Raw genomic sequence first — 27,808 nt, forward strand, 5'->3', positions numbered from 1 at the left:
CTGAACTTCAAATGTTCCTCTGATCCCACTCAATACCCATTAGTGGTCAATGACACCTTACTGGCTTAGGGCATTTGCACAAAATCTGATCCATCTTTAACGGAACACTAAGACGAACACTAGAGAATAGTTTGGTTTTTAAGTGTATATCAATGTATCTATATAGATATATAGATATTTTCCCCCCACACTAGGCTTGCCTAGGCTGGTAGCTCATGTTTGTAACTGTAACTGCTCAGGAGGCTGAGATCTGAGGAGTGCAGTTTGAAGCTAGTCTGGACAGGAAAGTCCACGAGACTCTTATCTCCAGTTTGCCATCCCTCAAACTGGAAGTGGAGGTGTGGCTCAAATGGTAGAGTGCTAGCTCAGGGACACTCCACGCCCTGTGACTGAAGGAAAAAAAAAGTCAGGCTTAAGAGTTAGGATGTTCCAAGGTCCTTGGTTTAATGTCTAGCACCATATAGGAAAATACCAAAAAAAAGAGAAAGAAAAAGAAAGGAAAAACTATGAGATTTAAAGTGCATTGATTACTACCTTATTGTATATTACAGATGAATCTGAGTTTTTGGCCATCCTGTTTTTTTAAAAAAAAAAAAAAAGCAAGTAATTGTGACAGTAGCAACACTTTGTGGGAGAAAAATCAGAATGTGGAGTTGCTGACTATGTGATATCTAAAAAAACATTTAACCTAAAATTTTGTGACATGCAAAAAAGAAAAACTGAGACATATGCAGGGGAAAAAAAAGTACTTTTAAGAACCTGCCAGTGGCAATTTTATCTTAGGCATATGTTGAATTTAGCCAACAGACAACTAAAGCAGCTATTATAAAATTGTCAGGGAACTGAAGGAAATCATGCTTAAAGTATAAAAGAGAAGTAAAAGAACACTCGGTTAATAAAGAGCTTTTATAAGAATAGTTATTCTAAGAAAGATGCCCACAAAATTCCAGACAAAGGATCATGACTAAAACTAAAATTTACTACATAGCTCTGACAGATTTGAGTTAGCAGAAGTAATCAGTGACTATGAAGATGTATCAATAGAATTTATAAACTGAAGAAGGTGGGTGAAAGATAAAACATGGAAGAAAAGTCAAAAAAATCTCAGAAGTCTATGGCACAGCATATCCAAGTACATATACTTAATATGGAACCCTGAAAAGAGACAAAGCAAAATTAAGTAAGAATGGAAGAAATAATGGCAACCAGGCATCAGTGGCTCACTCCTGTAACTCTAGCATCTCAGGAGGCTGAGATATTAAAATTGTGGTTAAGCCAGCCTGGGCACAAAAGTTGTAAGACTCTTAACTTCCAGTGAACAACCAGAAAACCTGAAGTAGTGCTCTGGCTCAAAGTGGTAGAGCACTAGCCTTGAGCTGAAGAATTCAGGAACAGCACCCAGGCCCAGAGTTCAAACACCATACTCGACAAAAAAAGGAAGGAAGGAAGGGGAAGGAAGAGGATTTTACAAACTTGGTTAAAACTGTATTATGTCAAGAAGCTGAACCAACTCTAGTTAAGAAGATAGCCACAGGCAGACAAAAGAAAACCTTCCCCTTCCCTATTGATCTTCCTCCTCACCTTTTAAAGTTTCCACACTTCCCAGTAGTGTCTTAAACTGAGCACAAGTTTTTAACACATGGGCCTTTGAGAGGACATATCAGACCCAGCTTATTCCCTTGTTTGGCTGTTGAAAATAGTGCTGTGATAGAGACGTGCAGGTATCATTCTGGCAAACATTTGCGCTCTTTGGGATATATACACAATAGTGACATGGTAGGGTTATAAGAAAGGTCTATTTTTAACCTTTTAAGAAACTTCCATACTGATGTTCATAGAGCATGTACGGGTTTACACTCGCACTAACAGTGTGTCAGTGTTCTCTTTTCCCCTACATCTTCCCCAGTATTTGTTGTTTGTTTTCTTGATGGATACCATTGTGACTGGAGAGAGATAGAATCTTAGTGTACTTTTGATGTGCATTTTCTTTATGGCTAAGAATGTTGTATGTCCCATTATTAAAGTCTTGGGTTCTTGTAGGGAACCGAGTGCAGGGTCAGGCTGCCCATGAATCTGCATCACTAAGTATAACCACTTATACTTAGCAGAAAGTGAATCACTTTCTGCTGAGACTTGATTACCATTGGGTACGAATGTGTTATTGCTTTATCATTCTCTACTGAGACCTATAGTGAGAGTATGAACGTGTTATTGCTTTATCATTCTCTGCTGAGACCTATAGTGAGAGTAAACATGTGGATCTCCTCCGCCCTGCCCACCTTTGTGCTGATAGGCTCCTGCACCCTGTATTAGCTGAATGTACTTCCTCAATAAACTGGCTCCTGCCTTGACAGGTCTCCCTGACGCATCTGATTGTCCTCTGGTGAGGGAGGGTGGGGTGCGGGCAGTCAGTTGGCCCTCCTTTCTAGGCTCGTCCTGGTTGGGGCATGTTCTCTTCATCCCTCCTGCAGGTCAGGAGGGACTGAGGACTAAAAACCCTGACAGGTTCTTGCTTTTTAAGTCCAATAGTGTTCATTAATGCAATTGTGTGTACCCACTTTTGAGTCATATATGTTAAAAACTATTTTAATGACTTGTTCCCTTTTTAAAGAGATGGCCTTTGTTTTGTCTCATTTTGATTTGAAGTCTACTTAATCAGACTTAAAAAAGGCTATACCAAACCTGCTTTGGGGGCCTATTTGTTTGGAAGATCTTTTCCACAATTTCATCTTTAACCAAATTGTTTTTCTATCAATAAGATAATATCTCTTGCAGGCAACATTTATTGGGCTACATTTTTAAACCTAACTTTCCATTTGCTATCTTTTGTTTTGAGCCTTGGGACAATTAACATTTAGTGTTGTTAGAAGGCTGGTAGTAATTCTTACCATTTTATTGTTTTTATAGTACTTGATGCTTTCATTTCCCCTTTTAGATTCATTTGCTTATCTACTCATCTCATGAGATTTATTCTGTCCTATATTCACAGATACATTTATGTTCCTTTTCTGTCTCCAGCATTCCTTTTTAGTCTCTTCTGCAGTGTTATACCAATCATACATTGCTAATTTTCTTAGAATGTGTTCTCCTTAGGTTATGAATTCACTGGGTAACCTTGGCTAGAAGGGTTTTATTGAGTGCTCTAAACACATTTCATGCCTTCCTTGCTTAACTCTACCAAGAAATCCATTATCTTGATGGATTGACACTACTGTATAGTTAGTTTGGCACATCTCTCTTGCGGCGTTCAATAGTCTTGTCTTGTTCTTCACATTCATAATTTTAACTGGTATATCTTGGAATAGTTCTTTCCTGATCTAGTCTGTTTGGTATTATAAGCTTCTTATTTCAAAATGTTGTTTCTTTCACAATATTTGGGAAATTTTCTCTTATTTTATTGAATATATGTTCTATCCCTTTAGCTTTCATCTATTTCCTTTCTATGCTCATGATTTATATGTTAGGTCTTCCCCCTTTTGTGCTCATGATTCATATACTTGGTCCTAAAGGCCTTGTATATCTCATTCATACTTCTTTATATATGTCTTATCCCTAATCCCTGATAATCTGTTATCAACCTGATTGGCTGTACTGAAGAGCCTTTCTATTGAGTTTTTAAATTTGATTTACTAAAACTTCAATTAGATTCTTTTCCAGGATTTCTATATCTGTTAAATTCCTTTTTTCACATCCTCAGTTATCTTCTGTACTTTTTTCAGCTGTTTATTTGTAAGTTTTTCTGTTAATTTGTTTCCTCTGTTTTTAAATCACATTTTGTTCATTATTCTTATGGTCCACTTCTGAGTTCTTTGGTCTTTCTCCCCCTTTACCGTCCTTAGCAATACAATTGGCCTTTGGAGATGTTGTACAGCTTTATGTTAGGATTTCTATCTGTGTAGTGTGTTTAGATTTACACATATGAGGCCAATCTATTGGTTAAGAGTTTTAGTTACCTGTTAGTCTTGTAGTTGAAATGTTCACCAGTGCTCAGGACTGTGGAGTGAAAAGGTTACAGTGTGGACAAATGTATAGATCCATTAGCCAAACTGTTCTCTGTATGCTCAGTGCACAATCCCTAATCCCTTAGCATCATCGTATTTGTGTATAGATTGTTGTTACATGAGGGTTGAGGGTGGGGGATCACTGTGCTGTTGCACAGTGTATTTTAGTCAGTAGGACAGTCAAACTCCCACTTGCTGCACAGGTCCTCATGTTTGTGCTTCCCGAAGCAGCCCATTTGTGGGGGTGTTTCCCTAATGTGCCTGACAATGGGGAGAACAAATCTTACACTGCATTCTACATTCGTGGTGGGAACTGAGAAACTTAGGTGGCCCACCTCTATTCTTTCAGTTCCACCTAGCAGTTCATCACTTATGGGAAGACTGAGGCTAAAGGGTTTCATGTAAGTCTTGGGTCATCTGTGGTTGGAGCACTCAGCCCCACCTGGCAGCAACCTTCAAAGCTACCTGATAGCTCTTAGATACTTAGCATTCTATCAGCCACTGGCTTGTTGGCATTTCTGTAGTGTTCTTCGGACACTGAGACTTGTTGTAGCCAGTGAGGTTGAGGGAACTATGCTCTGAACCCTTTACTTCTATTCCTTCTTTGAAGTTTCAGTTTGCCTCCTCCCTCCCCACCACCATTTCTCATGGCTGCTTCTTAATTGTTCCAAGTACCTGAGGTGTGACTCACTCTCTAGGCTTCCCTAGTGTTAGACCACTTAAAAACAACTAATGTAAACTGATCATTTTGTAATATGAGTTCTCTGCTAGGTGAAGCTGTCTAGCTTTGTATCTGAAATAGCCCTCAGGCAATGAAGTTGTTCTCAATAGGCAGGATGAAACTGCTGAGCCTTTTTCTGTTTTCAGAGCATAGGAGCTCCTCCCTCAAGATGCAACATTACTACAGCTCTCCCAGGGGGAGCAATAGGTTGTCCTGTGATATTGACCTGTCACACAGGCAAGTCACTATTGTGCCAAGACCTAGGACTGGGGTATAAGGTTTGCAGGACAAGGTGGAGGCTTTGGCTTTTCCTTGCTAATGGAATTGGGACTTTGTAACAATCTTTTTTTTTCCTCTGTTGACTTTCTGTGTTTCAACATTTTTCAGTTGTCCTGTTCTCTCTTAATTCTCCATATTTTTCCCCAGTTCTGTTCTTTCAAATATAGCCTTTTCATGTTACTTAGGTTTCTAGCTCTCAGAGTCTGTCCATTGAACTATGAATGAGAAGAACTGTATAAGTTTGTGAAACATTCTGCAGTGCTCTATACAAGAAGTGAAATATAGCATCTATTTGTCATTTTCAAAAGCTTTAGTCACAAAAACTTTAAAGGATAATTTATTGTGGTGTAATCTCTCTTTTTGAAACATTTGAGAAAAAAGTCATTAATATTTGAAAGTTGAAGAAAAAATAAAAAACATTGGTATTTATTTTTGTTGTCTTCCTATTTTTCTTTTCCTCTTCCCAAAGCAGATTGCCAAACTGAGGCAGCAACTGCAGCGCAGTAAGCAGAGTAGTCGTCACAGTAAGGAAAAAGACCGGCAGTCACCTCTCCATAGCAACCATATAACAATCAGTCATACTCAGGTAGGCTGAATTCTTTTTGTCCATATTTGAATAACTCTTGGTTTTTATTAAAAGGGAATTAATCCCATTAGGAGTTAAAATATAACAGTCTTTAATAAATTGCTACCACTGTATTAAATGGTTTTTATGTTGTTTTTTGATGTTGTTTTGTTTTACCAGTCCTGGCACTTAATTACAGCACCTGGGCACTGTTCTTGGACTTTTTATTGCCCAAGGCTAGCACTCTGCCACTTGAGCCACAGCGCTACTTCTGGCTTTATCTGTGCATGTGATACCAAGGACTTAAACACAGGGCTTCATACCTGCTAAGCAAGCACTCTACTCCTAGGCCACACTCCCAGCCCCAATCATACATTCTTTTTAAAGTGTATCTATATGGTATGTTTATATATGCACATATTTAAATATGCTCATTTGTACAAATTTACTGTTTATTTCTTATTTCCAAAGAGATTTCTAACTTCTGGACAGCAAAGACCTCATTTTTTACTTTTGATAAAGAACATTTCACATACCTGTACAGTGAATTACTTATTATTCAGCAGTAAAAATGAAACAGTTGATACATATGAAAGCATGGGTGAATCTCAGTAACATGCTAAGTTTAAAAGGTTTGGAACAAAGGCTACTTATTTTGTTATGTAAAATTATTTCAAAGGTAAAATTTGGGGCCAGGAATATGGCCTAGTGGAATAATGTTCTCCTAGCGTGCACAAAGCCCTGGGTTCGATTCCTCAGTACCACATACACAGAAAAAGCTGAAAGTGGTGTTGCAGCTCAAGTGGCACAGCTCTAACCTTGAGCAAAAAGTGTCCAAGGACAGTGCCAGGCCCTGAGTTCAAGCCCCAGGACTGCAAAAAGAAAAAAAAAACAAATGGTAAAATTATAAAAACTTAACATTGAGCCCAGGAACTGAATCAAGAGAAGCCATAGGTTCTAAATATTACTGTGCCATTAACTGGCTGGCAGTTTATATTTAACAGTGCTCAACTAACTAACTGCATACTTAAAGTGAGATTTTAGTGTATACTGATAAATCCTTACCAGTACTGCAAGCCTCAGCATTTAAAGTGAAAATTCACATGTGCTTTCCTTTTTTCCTATTAATCTGATAGCATTAACATATTATTCTTAAATTTATTTCAAGCACTGTTTCTTAGAGTACAATGCACTTGAAAGTGTAGTGCACTTGTACTAAATTGATTGACCTAACACATCTTACAAACTGTTTAAATTTACATTGGATTGTTTGCCATCTACTTATATTTAAAAATACTTACCTTTTGCTATACAGGTATTTGTAAGTAAATTTGAAGTCCAAACTGTTTTAAAGTATGCAAAAAAAACGTTTAAAAAATGGATATTTAGATTAAATAAATTGGCTATTTATGTTGATAATTTGTTTTTTGCAAGTCCTGGGGCTTGAACTTAGGGTCTGAGTACTACCTTGGGCTTTCTCAAGGTTAGAGCTCTACCACTTGAGCCATAACCCCACTTCTGACTTTTTCTTTGTATGTGGTACTGAGGAATCAAACGTGGGTCTTTCTCACCTGGGTAAGCACTCTCTCATTAGGTCAAACTCCCGACCCTATGTTAATTTTTGAAGCTAATTATGCACACTAGAGGATTCATGAAGCTCTTTTTTTATTAATTATTTTTTTCTTGTAACTTTTATTGTAATTATTAGAAGGGTTACATTATATTCACCAGATAGAAGGTGCATTACTTCACAAACATTGATACCGTTTCTCATGTTTTGGTCCCCATTTCCCTCCCCCCACCCCACCCCTCATCTTGTTTTCCCCCCTTCCCTGTCCTATTTCAAAAAACCAAATATGAATATATACAATATATCAGATAACAGGGTAAAATACTATAACAATATGAGATAACCAAGGGGCAGTAAAAGAGATGAGAGATAGCATAGTACATTAAGGACAACAATCACTCATTCTATGGCTTTTGTTTCTATATCCTGAAGGTCCTTATGTATGTTTTGCTCTATTGTAAATCTATGCTAGGAGAACCCAAGGTTTATACTGGTTAAGACAAATGAGGGAAACCATTGAGCCTATGTTCCTTTGAGTCTGGCTTACTTCACTTAATATGATTTTCTCTAAGTCTTTCCATTTCTTTACAAATGGTGTGATGTCGTTCTTTCTGACAGCAGCATAGAATTCCATTGTGTATAAATACCACATCTTGTTGATCCACTCATCGACTGAGGGGCATCTGGGTTGGTTCCATATCTTTGCTATGGTAAATAGTGCTGCAATGAACATCGTTGTACTAATGGATTTAGTATGTCCTTGTTTCATGAAGCTCTTTTATATGATTGTTTATTTGAATTTATTTTATTTATTTATTTATTTTTTGCTAGTCCTGGGGCTTGAGCTCAAGGCCTGAGCACTGTCCTGGGGTATTCCTCAAGGCTAGAGCTCTACTGCTTGAGCCATAGTACCACTTGTGGCTTTTTCTGTGTATGTGGTAGGAATTGAACCCAAGTCTTCGTGCATGATAGACAAGCACACTACCACTAGGCCACACACCCAGCGCTATTTGAATTTTGTATAGTGAAAAGGTAAAAGAACTGTACCTTGGGGCTGGGAATTTGGCCTAGTGGTAGAGTGCTTGCTTAGCATGCATGAAGACCCGGGTTTGATTCCTCGGTTCCCCACATACATAGCAAAAAGCCGGAAGTTGCGCTGAGGCTCAAGTGGTAGAGTGCTAGCCTTGGGAAAGTCCAAGGACAGTGCTCAAGCCCTGAGCCCAAGTCCAGGACTGGCAAAAAAAAAAAAAAAAAAAGAACTGTACCTTAAGATAAGTACAGATAAATATAAATTTTTAATTTCAGAAGTCTGAAATGTGAGGATTGTGGTTGAAGCCAGCCCAGGCAGGAATGTCTGTGAGATTTTCAACTCAAACTAACTACTAAAAGATCTAGCAGTGGATCTGTGGCTCAAGTGGCAGAGCAAAAAGAAGCTCAGGGACAGTTCCCAGGCCCTGAGTTCAAGCTCCAGGACTAGCACCAAAATAAAAGAGAGAAGCAGAGAGAAGAATATTAAAATGAATGATCTTCACTCATTACTGACTGAAAAGATAATGTTTTTGGATAGTACTTTATAGTTTATCCACAATTAATGAACAAATTGTGTTTGAGTTTAAAGTTACAAAGGATTATTTTTAATGTCTTGAGATATTGTTTCTGAAGGTCATTGAAAAACAAGGACAATAATTTGAAAACTCTACAGTAAAACAAACACTTAATTTGTATGAATAATCAGATAGTAGTTGTAGGAATTCCTTAAGGCAAGTGGGTGGGGGGATGGTGAATACCGAGACTTCTACCTTACACTGTCCACAAAAATGACTAGGTTTAGTATTTAAGAGTGGAAACCCACAAAAGTACCAAAAGAAAAATGTGACACTAAAGAAGTAGCAGATGGGGAATAAAGTTAAAGTTTCAGCTTTCATTCATACATCAGAAAGAGACAAAATATGTCAATAGGCAGCAATGTACAGCTGGTAGAAGCACTGCATTGAGTATGGAAAGATGGTTGTGCTGTTCAGTGAGTGGAAGTCTTCTTCATTACTAATCATGGATAGCAACAGAAATCATTTGGTCTTAGATGAGATCATCATTATTGTGTGTGTGTGTGTGTGTGTGTGTGTGTGTGTGTGTGTGTGTGTGTATGTGACACGTACCCACCCTAGGGCTTGAACTCAGGGGCTTAAGCACTATCTCTTAGCATTTTCGTTCAAGGCTGGAGCATTACTACTTGAGCCATACCTATGATCTGGCGTTTTATTGATTAACTGATGATCAGAATCTCACAGACTTTCCTGACTGGCTTGGCTTCAAACTATGATCCTCACATCTAAGCCTCCTCAGTAGCCAGATTACAAGCATGAGCCACTGGCTCCTAGTTATTTACATATATATATATATATTGTTTAATTTCCTATTGTTTAATTTCCTAACATCAAAATGCCGTTTAACATTTTTTTGGTAGACCTTACAATAGCTATCAGAAGTGGTTAATTTTTGGTAACTTCAGAGGATTTCTATATTGCCTAACAACCAATTCATTATTTTTTTTAATGATTGACAAATAGAAATGAAAAGTACTAAAAGGTAATTGTCACTATATAGGAAACAAATCTTGAAAACATATACAGAACTATGCAGTGGAATCCCATGATAACTTACGTAATTTCAATTACATTTTCCCAATAGTGAAGATGCTGTCCATTATTCTAAGTGAAGACGCATGTACGTTATAAAGTTATGCCTTTATACTCATACATGTCTCAAGAATACCGTTACTCCATGTAATTTTTAACCTTCCTTATTTTAACATCCTATGTATTTATCAAATTCATGCTCTTTTGAAATGTCAAAAATAATTTATTTGACTTTTTATATTAGGGTTTTTTGTGCATCTGTGTAGTGTATAGTATGTTTAGAGACTGGAGATTGCTCTTGTGCAACTGAGCTCCATCCTCAGTCCTTCAACTACTTAATCAACTAGTTGATTGATAAATTAATCACGTTATGCATATATTAAACTCAGGGCTCTGCACTTGCCACGCATGTGTGTGCTCTACCACTTAATCTATGTCCCAAATTCTCTAGCTCTTCAATTTTTGAGATTTACCATGCTAATTAGCTCTTAATTGCTTTGCACAAATAACCTAATACCACTTTATCTTCTGTATCAAAGGGTACTGGATCAAGGTCAGTCCCCATGCCACTGTCAAATATGTCTGTGCCAAAATCATCTGCTTCACGTGTGCCCTGCAGTGTCGAAGGAATAAGTCCAGAATTGGAAAAGGTATTCATTAAAGAAAATAATGGGAAAGAAGAAGTGTCCAAGGTAAGGTTACATGGTATATTTAAATATTTACTTTTCTCCTTAAATATTACAGACTTTCTTAGAAGTACAGTTTTATGTTAACTGCATATGAAAATAGAGTTTCCATATGCAATTTATCTATTTAGTGTGCAATTTAGTGGCTTTTAGTATATTCATAAAGTTGTGGAACCAAAATCAAGACATTTTCATCGCCTAAAAAGAAATTTCACATCGTTTGGTAGTCATCTCTTCTTTCCCTTTAACATTCTTGGCCTTAGGCCAACCACTGATCTCTATGGGTCTGTGGATTTTTCTATTCTAGGTATTTAAAATATATGGAATATTATACTACATAGCCTTTTGAACCAGCTTTGTTCACTTAATATACAATTTATATGACTTAAGTAGGTTGTGACATTTGTAATTGTTTCCTTAGAGCCAGACAGTACACAGTTGTATCAGATTTTATTATTCAGTTGTTAGTTGTATATTTCAGTTGTTTCTACTTTTTGACTATTATGAATGATACTGCTATAATATGTGTAAAAATAATGTATTCACGTCTCTTGGGTGTATATGTGAGACTGGAAGTGTTCATATGGTAACTATGTTTAATCTTTGAAGAACTTACAGATTGTTTTTTCAACTATTTATGTAAGCTCCAGTTTCTCTACATCTTCAACATGTGTACTTCCCTGATTTTTCAAAATTTAGACCAACCAATAGATGTGATATGGCATTTTATCATGCTGTTATTTGCATTTTGTAATGGCTAATGTCTTCAGCATGTTTCTATGAGCTATTGGTGATTTTATATCTTCTTTTTTTAAATTTCAACCCTGTGCTCCATTTTAAAATTGGATTAAATGTCATTTTCTAATTTTGTTTTTTGTAAATCCCTTCATTTTCTAGATACATATTTCTTTGCATTTATATGATTTTCAAATAATCTCTATATCAGTTGCCTTTTCACTTTCTTTTTTTGGTGTATGTGTGTAGGTCATGGGGCTTAAACTTGGTCTGGTCATTGTCCCTGAGCTCTTCAGCTCAAGACTACCACCTTACCCTCAAGCCAAGCCCCACTTCCCTTTTTCTGGAGGTTAATTGGAGATAAGAGTCTTGGGTCCTTTTGTGCCTGGGCTGGTTTTGAACCTTGATCATCAGATCTCAGCCTCTTGAGCATTACAGGCATGAGCCAGCGCGCCAGGCGCCTTTTCACTTTCTTGATGATGATTTTAAATCATAATGTAAAGAAGTGAAGTTGATCAAACATAGAGAAGAAGATAATCACTTTTTTGTCTATTCCTAATTTAAAGACACCAAGGACAAATATACAATTGTACTCTACTGAAATGCACTTCCTAGAATAATTCTGCTTCTAAATAAGCCATATCCTAATTTCATAGTGATGGTATCAGAATTCTAAGATAATCAACAAACTTAAAACTCTGAAGCATTTTAGGGGCCGGGAGTTTGGCCCAGTGGTAGAGTGCTTGCCTAGCATGCACGAAGACCCGGGTTCGATTCCTTGGTACCACATAGTTAGAAAAAGCCAGAAGTGATGCTGATGCTCAAGTGGTAGAGTTCTTGCCTTGAGGAAAAATCCAAGGACAGTCTTCAGGCTCTGAGCTTAACCCCAGGACTGGCAAAAACAAAACAAAATAAAACAAAACAAAAACTCTGAAGCATTTTAAATTGTACCTCAAAGTTTTAATGAATCAAAATGTCAATATAAATCAAAATTATCTAAATATGTAACTTAGCACATATGGTAGTTAGCTTGAGATAGTAATTCCCCTATGTATACATATTTGGGGGTATTATGTTTAGAAATGACAGATTATGATCTTAGATATGCATCACTAGAAGATTTCTATTTTGCAAACATAAGTGTATGTATACATAAATGAAAATGGTTTTGACATCCTTATGCCTTGTAGGATCACCATTACATGGGGACCATCGTTGAAATATTATGTGGTTCAAAACTACATACAATTTCTGTTCTTCAATTAAAAATAAATAAGCTAGAAAAAAATAAATCAAAATTGTCACATTAACTATGTTTATGGTGTGAACTGTTATTTCCACTTGTATTTAGTGCAAATATGTAGAATTTTTTTTTTTTTTGGTAAGTTATGGGGCTTGAATTCTGGGCTTGGGATCTGTACCTGAGCTCTTCAGCTCAAGGCTAGTGCTCTACCATGTTGAGCCACAACACCACTTCTGATTTTCTGGTAGTTAATTGGAGATAAAAATCTCACGGACGTTCATGCCCAGGCTGGCTTTGAACCTCAGTCCTCAGAGCTTAGCTTCCTGAGTAGCTGGGATTACAGGTGTGAGCCATCAGCACCCACCTGTAAACATTTCTAACATCTGTTCTGTTGTAGTTCTATCACTAGCAAAACAAAAGGTGGTAAAGGAAATTAATTTATATTATCCAATTAAGAAAAATGTGAAAAATTATCATATAAGACAGGAATAATGGATGTGGTGCTGTGGCTCATGGGGTAGATCGGTGGCCTTGAGCTGAAGAGCTCAGAGACAACACCCAGGACAAAAGTCAAGTTCCATGACTGACCCCCCCCCCCAAAAAAAGGCAAGAATAAGATATAACTAAAATTTCTTAGCTGGAAATGAATATATTATCCTTTTACTGATTCCCATCATTGAGATTATGAAGAATCATTTTCTTTGTTGGAATGAAGAAATTATTTCATTCCTAAATTGCATACATTTTACTTTTTATGTTTTATAAACTGAACTTCCATTAGTCATCATGTTGTAAAAATATTTTAAGTGATTGAAAAAGTAATTGTCTATATGGACTTTTACATATTGACAGTACCTTGTTAGCATTTAAATAAGTAAACTAGACTACATTTTTAAAAATTTTTATGTTACTAGTAGAGAAGGGATCCATTCAACAAGATCTGATGCCACTTAATTAGCTATTTCATCAGCAATTCTGAACTGCAGATTCCTTGTTTGTGAAAGCAAGACACTGGAATAATAAATTGTAATGTGTGCTCTCATACAAAATATGTCATTTTTATGCTTATGACTTCCAATTCATTTTTTTCTTTTTGCCACTTTAAAATAATGCATTAGAACTAAGCAAAACTATGAATAATCATAGTTGTATGTCAAATTATAAAGTTAATCTGAGGTATTTTAATATCTTATGTTGAGTACTAGTAGATTAAAACCAGTAAATATTTGGGGTAACTGCACAAAAACAACTGAAATGTTTGGATCTAATGTGAGCCTCTAAAAATTAAAAATAATAAAGAATTCAAAAATAGAATTTTTTTTACTTGTGATTGTTAGATTTTTTATTACCAAGTGAAAAATTTTTTAAGTATTAATTTTCCCATATTTATTGAATGTCTGTTTTGTAGCAGGCACAGTGGTAGACATTTGAGATGCAGTACTAAACACATGCAGCCTTTGAGGAGTATCATGGGAAGTATTAACCTACTAACACATACAGAGAGTTATGTAATTTTTATTCCTTTTTATTTTTTATTACAATTAATAGAAGGGTTACATTATGTTTGCCAGGTAGAAGGTCCCTTACTTAACGATTATTCAGAGAGTTATGTAATTTTTAAGGCAAGCAGTTTCATTCGAAGAGAAAGTTTACTTCAAAGGGCAGTATGCCTAGAAATAAATGTTAGATAGAAGGTATTTTTATTCTCTGAAAAATAAAGTATGGTAATGATATGGTGGAATATGAGATCAAATGACAAATTATGTGTTTTTTATATGAAAAGAAACTGAACACTGTCACTCACAGGTTTAATGATATTACTCTTTGCAGCCTTTGGACATTCCAGATGGTCGAAGAGCTCCACTCCCTGCTCACTATCGGAGCAGTAGCACTCGTAGCATAGACACCCAGACTCCTTCTGTCCAGGAGCGCAGCAGTAGCTGCAGCAGTCATTCACCTTGTGTGTCCCCCTTTTGTCCTCCCGAATCCCAGGATGGTAGCCCTTGCTCAGCAGAAGATTTGCTGTATGATCGAGATAAAGGTGAGAATGGAGTTACCTACTTAAGTGAAGCATTTTCTGTGGGGCCTTGCTCATTATATTGTCTGTCTTAGACCATTGCATCATTTTTCCTTCATTGAGTGGTAAGATTATAAAAGATGACTTCATCTAGGTTTGTTTGTTTCACATTCCCCCTTCTTTGTGGCTCTCACAAACATCTTCCATAAATGTGTCAGAGAAGTGCAGCACCTAGTTCTAAGAGCTAATAAGAGCTATAAAATGGACCATATACAACTTCATACAGACCTTTTCCTTATTATTGTCTAAAGCTGATGAAAGTTAATGGTAGAGCTTATCTTTCTCATGCTAAAAATTAGAGTTATAATCAGTAATTTTAGAGGAAATACTTTGCCATTTCTTCATATTGTTTAGAAGAATGAATATATTTTTAATCAAGTAGACGAAGATTGGTGAGCACAGAACATCATTATATTATAGTGTATCGGTGAATTACTTTATTTTGTGGGGGACAGTTGGGAGGGCAGCCAGTCCTGGGCCTTGAACTCAGGGTCTGAGCACTGTCCTTGGGCTTTCTCAAGGCTAGAGTTTTACCACTTGAGTCACAGCGCCACTTCCAGCTTTTTTCTATGTATATGGTACCAAGGAATCAAACCGGGTCTTTGTGCATGCTAAGCAGGTACTCTTCTGCTAGGCCAAACTCCCAGCCCAATGTGAGTTACTTTTAACAGTTCATCTTGCCTATCATTTCAAATTGAACAATTTTGTAGTTTGAGTAAAGTGCAAAGTGGAAGTAGTGGTAGTGGTACATATAGACAGTTAATTCTGGAATTTTGTTTTCTCTTTTTTAAGATTAATACCATAGATAAACCAAAAATGCAAAATCATTGGCACGGTGATAATGAATTTCATTTCAGTTGACTGGTTGTGACACTGCCTTTAGGGTCTCCAAGGGACTATGTCTGTAACACAGAAACATGTGGTCTTAGTAGTTCAGAAGAGGTCTGCACTTAGACCTTGACTTTCAAAGAGTATAAATTCACTTAATGTCTCTTTTTTCTGAAACTCTATAGCCCATTTTATTATGAGAAAGTATAACATGTTGCTCTTCCACCCCAGATCTTTTGTTAGAAACATTATTACACGGATGTTAAGAACAGCACAGGTTGTTGTTCTTAACAGTGGCACACACCTGTAATCCTAGCTATGCAGGAGGCTGAGATCTGAGGACTGCAGTTTGAAGTTAGCCTGAAACTACTTCAGCTAAGTTGGATGTAGAGCTGTGGCTCGAGTTGTAGAACAGGAGCCTTGAGCATAAAAGCTCAGGGACAGCATCCAGGTCCTGAATTCAAGCCCTACGAATGATACACACAAAAATGGATTATCTCTGGAGCAGTTTTTTTAGTGTTTTGAGTGTTTTGGGTTTTTTAATGGTAACAGTTAAAAAAGGTTTTTTAGTAAAATAGAGTGGCTGAGGCAGACAGATCTTGAGTTCAAGACCAGTCTGGGCTACATAGCTAGACCCTGTTTTGAAAGGGAGAGAATGTGTGAGTGGGGGAGAAGGAAGAGAGAGAGAATACAGTAGGAAGGAGAGAAGAGAGGGGGCAAAGTATGAAAACATACCTATCCCATCGTTTGGAGGATTAAATAAGATAGTGTATCTCAGTGTACTCAGAAATACAATCCTGATTTGTAGGAAACAATAAATGGTGGTGAACAATATACTGTTTTGCAGCTGTGTTTGTAGAGAAGAGAGTTGCCAATTTTACTGTTTATGGAGTTTGTATACATTAATACCATTCAAACTATAGAATCATCTCCAATTTGTGGCCTCTCTATGCAAAGTCTAAATGATAGGTTGATTTTCTTGATTTGTGTGGGATTCTTTTGTTTGTCTTTTTGTTTTGTTTTTTTGCCAGTCCTGGGGTTTGAACTCAGGGCCTGGGCACTGTCCTTGGGCTTTCTCAAGGCTAGAGCTCTACCACTTGAGCCACAGCACCACTTCTAGCTTTTTTCTGTATATGTGGTACCAAGAAATTGAACCAGAGCATGCTAAAAATTAGGCCAAACTCCTAGCGCCCTGTGTGTGTGTGTGTGTGTGTGTATGTGTATGTGTGCGCACGCGTGTGCGCACACGCGTGTGTTTAATACAAATACCTTAAGATTTGCATTCTCTACACTAAACTATAAACTGGTCTCTTTTTTTTGTTCCCAGTAAAGGAAAATAGAATCTGTATATAGTTATGTTTATATCTCCAAGATCATGTCCATAACATTGGGTACCCAAATATTGAGTTATCACTTTTATACTGTTTGGATCTAATACTCACATATTAATGATACCATGCACCTTTTGTTCCTTTGGCCTTGATTTATTTCACTCAACATGATTTGCTCTAATTTCATCCACTTTGCAGTGAATGCCATTACTTTATCTTGTTTGTTGGCTATGGAGAATTCCATTGTATATAAATACCACTTTATTTATTTGTTTATTTTCTGGGTCAGGGGCTTAAACTCTGCCTGGGTGCTGTCTCTGAGCTCTTCACCTCAAGATTATCACCCTGCCCTTGGGCCTGGGTGCTGTCCTGAGCTCTTCAGCTCAAGGCTACCACCCTAACCCTGAGCCTGGGCATTGTCCCTGAGCTCTTCAGCTCAAGGCTACCTCCTCAACCCTGAACCAAGCTTTACTTCCCATTTTCTAGAGGTTAATTGGATAAGAGTTTCAGGTCTTTTGTATCTGGACTGACTTTGAACCTTGATCCTCAGATCTCAGCCTCCTGAGTCGCTAGGATTACAGGCGTGAGCCATTGTGCCCAGCTTAAATACCACATTTTTTGAATCCATTCATTTGCAGTAGGGCATCTGGGCACGATGTCCTGGGTAGATGCCCAGGAGTGGCATGATCGTAGGGAAGGTCTATTTTCAGTTTTTTAAGAAACCTCCAAACTGCCTTCCAGAGTGGCTGGACTAGTTTCTTACTGGTTTTTATTAACCATAAAAACAAAATGAAGCTAGGAGCCAGTGGCTCATACCTGTAATCCTAGCTACTCAGGAGGCTAAGACCTGAGGATCATGATTCAAAGCCAGCCTGAGCACTAAAGTCTCTGAGACTTTAACTGGAGACTATCTCCAATTAACCACCAGAAAACTGGAAGTACCACTGTGGCTTAAGGGGTAGGGTGGTGGCCTTGTGCAGAAGAGCTCAGGGATAGCACCTAGGCCCAGAATTTAAGGCCCAGAGTTCAAGCCCCTCAACCCATAAAATAAATAAATAAATAAATAATAAATGCTGTAATTTTCTGATCAGCTAGGATCAGTTTGGAGTCCCTTGTACGATAGCTAATTGAGGCATCTGTAGGAGCCTGAGCAGAAGATGTGAGGATCATAGGTAGTGAATTCATGTACAGTGAGAGATGTACTGATATGCTGATTATTTTTCTAATACTCATCTGTAATATTCTTTTTTCTGCCTTTGCTGACATTTTTTCCTGTTCCTAACAACTATTGGCCATAAATCATTTATAATTTGAGATGAATAATTTTAGTTGACATAGTACACTGGCTTTTTCTTTGACTATATCAGTTGCAATGCTTGGACAAAAACACTTGACTGTTTAGAAAGTTCCAGTTACTGAGAGACTTATTTCAGATAAATTTCTTGATTTTGTTATTTGATTTGAGTTCAGGGGTTTTTTTCTCCCTAGACTTTCCCAGTAGCTAACAACCAAAGGTAGCTTAGTGACACAAGTGTAAACTTACCAGGCTAATTAACATAATCTGCAATTCCTTTGGCTTCTTTCTGGTAGAGAATTTAAGGATCCAGAATAGGAGCTCTTATAATGATAATTTTGTGTTTATGGGGAGAACTTAAGGATCCAGAATAGGAGCTCTTATAATGATAATTTTTGCTAATATTGTCAATATATTGTAAGAGGTGGTCTAAATCCTTCCACATTTTCATGCCTAAAATGCCAGGAGTCTTTTATATAATGCTCTGCCAGTGTTCCTTGATGGTAGCCAACAGACTTTAGACTTCAGTCTGCCGCTTATCACTGCTATTTGGTACAATTCAGGCAGTTGTTCTCATATTCTGCAGTTTTGCAAGATATTGTAGAAACATTGATGATTGTGATCATGAAGTAAATAGAACTACTTTTATTCAGGCCAACTACCAAAGTTGTATTCCAAAAGCCCATAAATTGATTGCATATTACTTAAACCGTATTTTCTTGAAGGAACAAGGTATACTATGTGGTTGGAGTTTCCCAAGACAGTACCTGTAAGCCAGTTCAAATCATACGATGATTTTGACTTGTAAATGTTAATATTGCTAAGCTTCAAGTGGTAGGATTACGAAAACACGAATTCCAGGAGTACAAAGGAGCAGTATTGTGTCTTTAGAGTTGAGCTGATCCTAGATAGACCTCTAAAAATATTTTATTGTGAAGGTGATGTACAGACGGGACACAGTTATGTAAATCAGATAATGAGAACATTTCTTTTTGAACAGTTTCCCCTCTTCTCTCTATTTTCCCAGTTTTTCCCTCCCAAGCCCCTGACCCCACGTATATTGACAATCACTGCTACATTTGTTTACCCTTTGTCTGAAAGAGTCTGCTTTGAACACTTTCCTAGTCTTTTCAGTATATAGCTTATCCCTTTTTGATCTTTAGGGCTCTAATTCTCAACAAATTACTTTGTTCCCTTTCTGAAAATATTATTTTTGTTGTTGTTGCTGCTACTGTTGTTGTTGATCATGGGGCTTGGACTCTGGGCCTGGGAGCTGTCCCAGAGCTTTTCAGTTTATGGCTACAGGCCTACCCCCAGGCCTGGGAATTGTTCCTGAGCTCTTCAGCTCAAAGCTACTGCCTTACCCCTTGAGCCACAGAGCCATTTCCAGTTTTCAAGTGGTTAACAGGAGATAAGAGTCTCATGGTCTTTAGTGCATGGACTGGCTTTGAACTCTGATTCTCAGACCTCAGCCTCCTTAGCAGCTAGGATTACAGGCATGAGCCACCAGGCCTGGCTGAAAATATTCTTTTTAAATTTATTGATAATGTACAGAAGGGTTACAGTTAACATTGTTAACTCCAACATTGTTAGCCTCTCCCATGTTTTTCTCCCACTTTTCCTCCCCCCTTCTACTCCCATCGGGGCTTTTTTTTTTAAATGGGAACAGAAGAAAGAATTTCCTTTCAAGATTAAAGGAAGAAAAATAACTTTACTGAGATCTGTCTTGTTTTTCTCTTGTCATGTTTGTAACAGGTAAACTCTGATCATGACTAGAAACCCATTTATCAACTAAGTTAAAAGAAACGGGCATCTGTTGGGGTTTTGCTCCACATTATTTTTGTATTTCTCCAAGAAATAATGGCGAATAGAGGTCACTCTTTATTTTTTCTATTAACAAGTTGAATTATATCCCTTTTGTACAACTACTTAAAGATAATAAAAATACAATTAAAATTAAAAAGAAATGGAGATCCTCTTTATATTGTCTCCTTGAAAGACTTAACAGAAGTTATCGCCTTTAAATCAAAACCCAAGAATGTTAGCTAGGAAGGAAAAAGATCATCTACTCACTTTCTTATGTGCTCAACTCGAGTTGAGATAGAGCAAACTTAGTGGAGTATACGACATGTGGTAATGAATTCTGACATTTGGGTAACCAAATTAAGTCCTTGCTTTGTTCCATGGACAAATTATTTACCTTCTAGGTATCTTGGGGTTTTGTTGCCTAAAATTTAATTGGAGTTAGTTTTCCCATACAGTTATTATGATGATTAAATGTGCTCAGGTAATTTTACTTTCATTTCCTGTAATATTATCACAACTCTGTGGTTAGACAGCATTGTCTTTACTTCAAGACAACTTTCCTAACTAGTGTGCAATCCAGATCCCAGCAATGATATTTTGCAAGGCTGTCCTAATACATTTTACTGCCTTTGCAGAAGGAACAGCCTTCATATAGCATTCATCTATAAAAGGGCCTGGTATGGAAGAAATTGTGTAGTTGGAGTCCCTGGATGAATGTTGAGAAATAAAACAGGAAAAGTGGAGAAGTAGAAAGACTAGTATTTCACCAGGAGTCCTCTAGTCATTGGTAAGAGAAATAAAGGGCCAAGGAAGAATGACCAGCTTAATACTTAAGAGCCACAACTTGCTGGGCTCAGTGGTTCACACTTGTACTCCTGGCTACCCAGGAGTCTGAGATCTGAGGATCATGGTTCAAAAGTCAGCCTGGGCACTAAAGAACGTGAAATTTTTATCTCCAGTTAACCACTAGAAAATGGGAAATGGGACTGAGGCTCAAGGAGATAGCCTTGAGCTGAAGAGCTCAGGGACAGCGCTCAAGCCCAAAGTTCAAACCCCATGACTTCCCCCCACACACACACACAAAAAAAAAACCATAACTCAGGTAGAACTTCACAAGTGGAGAGAGAGTCCAGAAGGAGAATATAACATGCTATTTTGATAGTCTGTTTTTATGGATTTCAGAATTTTATTATATACCCATGACACCAGTTTTGAATTTGTACCCCTAACATATTTCTAAGTTATATGTGTGTTTTCATTCCACAAACATTTTAGCCAAATTAATTTATTTTTAAAGACAAAAGAAATGTGAAAAGAGTGTTTTCATATTTTCTTTCTGAATGTCAACATACTGCTGACAGTCAGGAGGCAAGAATTGTAGGATAAAGATAAGGCAATCTGTTAAGTATAATAGCATGAGAAATAGGGAGATTTACCCCCTTTCAATAAGAGGCGAATATTGGAAAAAGCATACATTTTCAGCAAATAAAATGATAAGGCTAAGGTTCCACCTTAGCTTTAAGATGTTATAGTAACATTTGGTTTTAAACTTTTTTTCAAAGAGGCAATATTGGGTTTTATCTAGTTTTGCATTGTCAACATTTATAGCATTTGGCTTTGCGTTCTACTTTACCTATAGTAAGTGTGCAGTAAATATTTACATGAACATTTAAACTGGAGTGAGGTTTTATTAGAAGTTCAAGAACATCCCCCAAAGACAGATTCATCCATCTGCTCTTCCCCATAGGAACAATATATATATATATATATATATATATATATATATATATAAGTTTTTGAAAACTTATGTTCCTGTTAATGTTATTTTCATTTAAAAGATTGAGAATATTAAAAAAAATGTAATAATGATTTCCCTAATATTCTTAAGTGTGTTATATACTTTTCAACATATATATATACACACATATGCATATGTGTATATATTTTTTATATTTAATTTTATGTCACTTCTATAACTTGAATTTAAGGCCTGGGCACTGTCCCAGCGTGTTTGTGCTCAAGGCTAGTGCTCTACCACTGGAGCCACAATTCTACTTCCAGCTTTTTCGTGGTTAATTAGAGATAAGAATCTCAGACTTTTCTGCCCAAGACTAAGTTCAGAACCTTTACTTGAGCTAATGATGCTCAGGGTCATAGTCCCCTTATTTTCTTTTATTTGTGTAATCAAAATATAGGATAACTGTTGAATTATAAAATTCAAATCTAAATGGTGTTAGAAGAAACCTCTACAGATATAAATGAAGTCATTTTCTTCATTTCAAGAGACTATGTATTCTGTGAGGAAGCTTCACAGGGATAGACTGTGTGATCTTCCAAGCATTTCCAGTAGTGTGTCTTTGTTATGTGGCAGAGAGTCATTTTCAATTCACAGACACACTTGTGAAACTAACAGATGCTCTTTGAATCATTTGCAAAATAAAATATCAGGGGTCATGGAAGGCTTACTTTCTGAGCATGTATCACCATTAAAAGTATTACTGTTACTGAGATTCTAAAGGTTGAACTGTGCTACATATCCTAAACTAAAAGTATCATACAGAATTACAGTGCTAATGACATTTTTTAAGTAAACTTAAAATACATCTCAATCAATCATATAGTTAGTATTTTAACAGTGGGAATTGGTTTGCATTCGGTCAGAATTTATATAAATAGGACTGTTTATAATTATACTAGCATGTTACTAACTTTACAACTTGGCATCAGATATATTTTTGGTGGATCTAAATTTCCAAAACCATTTGCCAGATAGGAAAGGGAGAAATTATGTATAGTTTTTAAAGCTTTTCATGAATAGAAAGCTCTTTTGGGTCAAAAACTGTGAGGAAAACATACTAGGTAGAAATGGTTTGGGATTCTTGTGTTTTCTGGTAACTAAAATTCAGTATTCTGAAAAAGTTCTTTTATTCACAATTTAAAGGCAAAATTTTGGGAACTGTTACCTTTTTATGATGGGTAAATAGAAGAAATCAAGAAACAACTTTTCCTCCTGCATACGTGTTATTCATGGTGTGTACATTCTGCTGAATTAAAAAAAATTGTAGTGTTATTCCACATAGAAAGAATTTTATTTAAATTGGGTTGGACAGTGAGAAAGTTTGGAGAGAACTGTGTTTTATTATAATCTGTTTTAATTTATGTGTGTGATTGATGAATATAACCTTACTCAGATTCTTGAAATATATAACATTTGTTTTCAGTTTATAATACACTTTATTCAAGTGTAGTTTTCTGGCTAAATTATCCTCCTTTTATATTGTATGGGATGGCAGATACATTGCATTTTGTTATTTAAAAGAAACACAAGGTTGTTAGAGGTGGCTTTGCAATTCAAAAGGGATAGTAATAGGTAGATTGTGGAAAGGGTCTATTTGGAAATCAAATTTAATTTAAAAGAGCATTCAATCACTAGTTAATATAACTGCTTTAAATTTGCAGACAGTGGGAGTAGCTCACCGTTACCCAAGTATGCTTCATCTCCCAAACCAAACAACAGCTACATGTTCAAACGGGAGCCCCCCGAGGGATGTGAGCGAGTGAAGGTCTTTGAGGAAATGGCGTAAGTAATGTCTTTTCTATCAGCTGGGATCTGTAAAGTTTTTTTACTGAAAATGGCTGATTATAGACGAATCAACTACTTCATCCAGCTGACAATGTGTTTCAAAAGCAAATGCAAATTATGAAAAGAGAATTGAGCAGGCCAAAGAGATCTTATTGAGGGAAAATGGGAGTCTGTATAAGCCACTTCAAAAACAAAATCCTTGGGAATTTATTCTGCCCATGAAAGCTTTTATTTTGTTTTCTTTTTTCCAAAGCTCTGTTTTTAATCTTTAACAATATTTCTTCCAAAATATCTATTAATTTAGGTGGATAATAAGACATTTAAAGGAAAAAAACCAATACCCATGTGTGACTAGTCCACAGTGCATTCTACAAGAGAGCAAGTAGTCTCTTTCCCTGTAGATACATCTAGCATGTTTGTTTATGAATTTAGCCTTTCTGCTCATTGGTTTTCCCCCTTTTTATCTCAATATATGTAAGTTAAAAATAAGTTAGAAAAGAGGTTTGTACTGTAAATCCTGACTGAGAAACTCAGAAGATGATGTGGCTCTTCATTTCATGGATCCTCATGTCCCAGTACAGGCACCTCCGAGGCTACTGAATTCCCGCAACCTAACACCCGTCAGGCAAGAATTAAAGCCTTAGTGTCATAAATGGAAGAGAGCTTCTGGACCCTTCTCAGTTGGATTGACTGTCTCTTTGAGAGACCCCCCCCCCCAAACCTTTTTTTTTTTTTAAATCTGTGCTGAGTAGAAGTATTTCTAAAGATGCAGCAATGGGAGGAAGTGCTTTAAATTAAGTTCTTGGTGGTTAATACCCCTCTGTATGCTGTTGCTTTACAGAAAAGGTCATCCTAACCTTGCATAATCTTCAGCTATGATGTGGGAAACTTTTTCACATTCCTAAATGATTAAAATCAAGTTAATGATCTCTAAAAGTTTGCCTGCCTAGTCTTTTTGAAAACTGTTTTGTCTCAAGTACACATCAGCACTGTGTATGTGAATAGTCTGCCAGCTGACTTGTGCTATGGAAGATGTTTACCCCTCTGTGATCACTTAACCCATCCCTGCCATTCACAATTTAGCTGTTCTAAAGATCTCTGGTTTATTTAGAAAGTGCTTGACCTCTTGGTGACTGTAAACCTTTTGTTTTATGGTTTTAGGTCTCGTCAGCCTATCTCGGCCCCTCTCTTTTCATGTCCTGACAAAAATAAGGTTAATTTCATCCCAACCGGGTCAGCTTTCTGCCCTGTAAAACTTCTAGGCCCTCTCTTACCTGCCTCTGACTTGATGCTCAAGAACTCTCCTAACTCTGGCCAGAACTCAGCTCTGGCAACTCTGACAGTTGAACAGCTCTCATCCCGGGTTTCCTTCACATCTCTTTCTGATGACACCAGCACAGCAGGCTCCCCAGAAGCTTCTGTCCAACAGCCATCCCAGCAGCAGCAGCTCCTTCAGGACCCACAGGCTGAGGAACACATCTCTGCTCAGAACTACATGATCATATGAAGCAGAGGGGGAGCCGGCCTCCACCCATATACCATAAATGGGAACAAGATCTCAAACATCTATCTGCATGGAGTGACAAACTTTCTCAACACACCAACACAAACTTAGCATTATAATGTATCTCTTAACACTGATCTTGGCAGGGACGGAACTCCTTTTCAACAGTTTTTGTGGAAAGCAGTAATGCTTGCAAAATGTGTGTGTCATTCAGCATTTTAAGTGGAGACTATGCATTTCATTGTATGTTGGACAGATTAGTACTGTGTCCTGTGTTTTGTTCCAAATTCTTCAGTATAAATAAGCTCTATATCAAAAGTTGCCTGTCTAAGTAGAAAATGTCTTGCTGTGTTTTGTCCTATGGAAAATACTGTACTTCAGGATTATGTTTACAATTGATCCAGGTGTTTGTTTCTAACTTCTGTAATACATACAATGCAAAAAAAAAAAAAATGGCCACAACAGTTGCACAGTGCCCGCCCTATGGCCTAGCTTCAGGTACTTCAGTTGAAGTCTAAACTCAGGTAACTTGGAATGTATATCATATTGGGATACTAAATATTTCACAGCTAAAAAGCTAAAGAGGGAACATCACTCTTTTGCCTTTCCTTATTTTATGCATTTCCCTTTCCTCATTGCATTCCACATTCTTAGAATTAGAAGTGCATTCAACTCTAGGAGAATGATAATCCTGGACATGGGTGAACATGAGAAGAACCAGCAAATCTGTGGTGTGTGACATCACTTCGTCATGTGGTTACCAGTACAACAACTGTTGTATTCACTGTTTCAACATGTGTATATGTGGCTTTTTTTTTTAGAAGTTCAGGTGTTGCTCAGATAATTACTGTTACAATGTTGCAAATGAAGCATTGAAAACTAGACTATACATGAACATTCCATATTGTGTGTGATGGAATTTAAAAACAAGAATGTCTGGAGTGAAGTTTCACAGGGGATGGTTGAAGTTGTTCTTGTTTAGATTGGGTATCAGAATTGTAATTGCTACCATTTTTATCTAAAGGCATATTTATAGTTTCTCCTTGAGATAGACACCTTTATTTTCAGGTTAAAATGCAATCCACTTTTGGTTATTGTTTTGGTTATCCTTAAGCAGTTTCTATGCATGAACTTTCATCACATAGAATTCATAGGTCTCAGAATTGATACAGTGTCAGTGAAGAGGCTGGTTGGTGACTTGTAAAAGCAATAGTTTGGCATCTTATTTAAGCCTCATATACATTATTAGGAATAGTTTCATTTAAGATTTGGGGTACATGAGTAGAGTATGAACCCAGGTAAATACCCTTGAACTTGAAGACTTGACATAAGTTCTCCTCAGAGTATAAAAAGAGCCCTAGATATTCCTGATTGGTCAGTGGGAGAGCCTGACTTTCAGACATTGTTTTCTGTGGTACAAAGAGTATCCAGAACTAAAGGGAAGTTTTTGTATTTGTATTCCATTGTTTCCATTTCAGCAAAACCTAGAGTCCTCTCGTTTGTACCTAAAGTATATGGCACAATGCTTATAAACTGAGGGAACAAGATGCCTATGGTTAAAGGAATGCTTCAGTTCCTTCAATCATTCCTGAGTTTTCCTTGTTTGGTCAGTCTTCTAAGGAGGATACAGAAGGATTGAAGATGATAGAGAAGAAAGCAGCACCATTTTTTAAAATGTGTGTATCTGTGTGTGTGTGTGTGTGTGTGTGTGTGTGTGTGTGTGTGTGTATCCTGTGTATTATTTTGTCATGATCCCAATTCTCTTCTTTCCACCAAAGTTTGCAGTAATATTCTCTCCAGAAAGTGCATTCTGGTTCCTTTAAATTAGTCAGTGTTATATTGTAGGAGACTGTCATGGAGAAAAGGACTCAGTTTACTTTGCCATCTTCACAGGGGAACCTTTTAAAACTATCTTAGCAGCAGCAGCAGATACCTTTAACCCTAATAATCTCAGGCCTTGATGAAAATACTCTATTTTGTAGATTATGGTTAAAGGGAGAAAAGTACTAGTTCTGTAAGATAAATATGAGCTCCATTTAACTTCTGATACCTGGTTTCGCATTCCATGATGTGTTGAACTTATCCTCTGCTTTTGTCCAAATAAGCTGCAATAGTATCAATATCAGTTCTAGAAAGTTAGACACAACATGCTTTTTTGGTGATGAAATCTGATGTACGATATTTATGGTGATACGTGCTTTTATTTTCTCATGAGAAACTAAATATGAATTGTGTTGTACATTTGTTCTTAGCATATTAAAGTTTTGAACCAAATGTGTTAAAGACTATGCTTTGTCATGTAAATCTCCCAGAAGTTGTTGAGCTCAAATGTATCCTACATCCAGCTGTAGAAATTTGTCAGAAATTGTTTAAATTTTTTGTATATAGTTGTACTGTTTAGTTTTAGCCATTGAGCTGAACAGTATTCGAGTTATCATACAATATGGCTTTACACAAGGAAATGTGTGGCTTCTGTTTTGTATTTTTTTCAGTATAGAAGTTCCTGTGTCTTATTTAAATAAAGTTATTAGTAAAAACTGGAATCATTCATGTGTACTTTTGGAAAACAAGGGTTTGGGGCACATTACCAACCAAGATGAATTCAGCAGCACTCAGTGCTCAGCAAGTTCCTGACCTGTGTCCCTAGAGCTGTGAGGCAACTCTCTGATCAGATTTCTCCAACTCGCTTTCCTCTTGGCACTTAATTTGCACACTTTCCATTACAAGGTAAGAAGCTAGATGTCTAGAATTCCAAGTCTTTGTACTGTTCCCAGCTAGGAGCACTTTAAATAGAGAAAACATTGTTCCCCTATCATTATTTTATACCTAACAACTAATAGGAAGTGAGTTTAAGTTTAGTAAAATTACCTCCAAGGAAGTTACGTGCATCTTACAAAAAAAAAAAAAAAAGCTAACCTGGTAAATTTTAGCTTTCCATCCTTAAGAGGG

At 36.9% G+C, this 27,808-nt stretch overlaps 1 protein-coding gene across 3 annotated transcripts in view; it reads left to right on the top strand.

Annotated features, from left to right (window-relative positions):
• The window catches only part of Glcci1 (glucocorticoid induced 1), a 68,534-nt gene extending 41,132 nt beyond the window's left edge, over nt 1-27,402 (top strand). For 2 of the 3 annotated variants that reach the window (XM_090333155.1, XM_090333157.1), the window contains exons 4-8: nt 5,471-5,587; nt 10,312-10,464; nt 14,267-14,477; nt 23,232-23,352; nt 24,517-27,402. In XM_090333155.1, the coding sequence (XP_090189281.1) occupies nt 5,471-5,587; nt 10,312-10,464; nt 14,267-14,477; nt 23,232-23,352; nt 24,517-24,862 (948 nt within the window). In that variant the 3' untranslated portion in view covers nt 24,863-27,402. The remainder of the gene's footprint in view (nt 1-5,470; nt 5,588-10,311; nt 10,465-14,266; nt 14,478-23,231; nt 23,353-24,516) is intronic. The other variant, XM_090333156.1, reaches the window with a different exon arrangement.
• Nucleotides 27,403-27,808: the final 406 nt, after the last annotated feature.

The sequence above is a fragment of the Megascapheus bottae genome, chromosome 5 (genome assembly GCF_031878675.1).
Source record: "Megascapheus bottae isolate mThoBot1 chromosome 5, mThoBot2.hap1, whole genome shotgun sequence".
Lineage (NCBI taxonomy): Eukaryota > Metazoa > Chordata > Mammalia > Rodentia > Geomyidae > Megascapheus > Megascapheus bottae.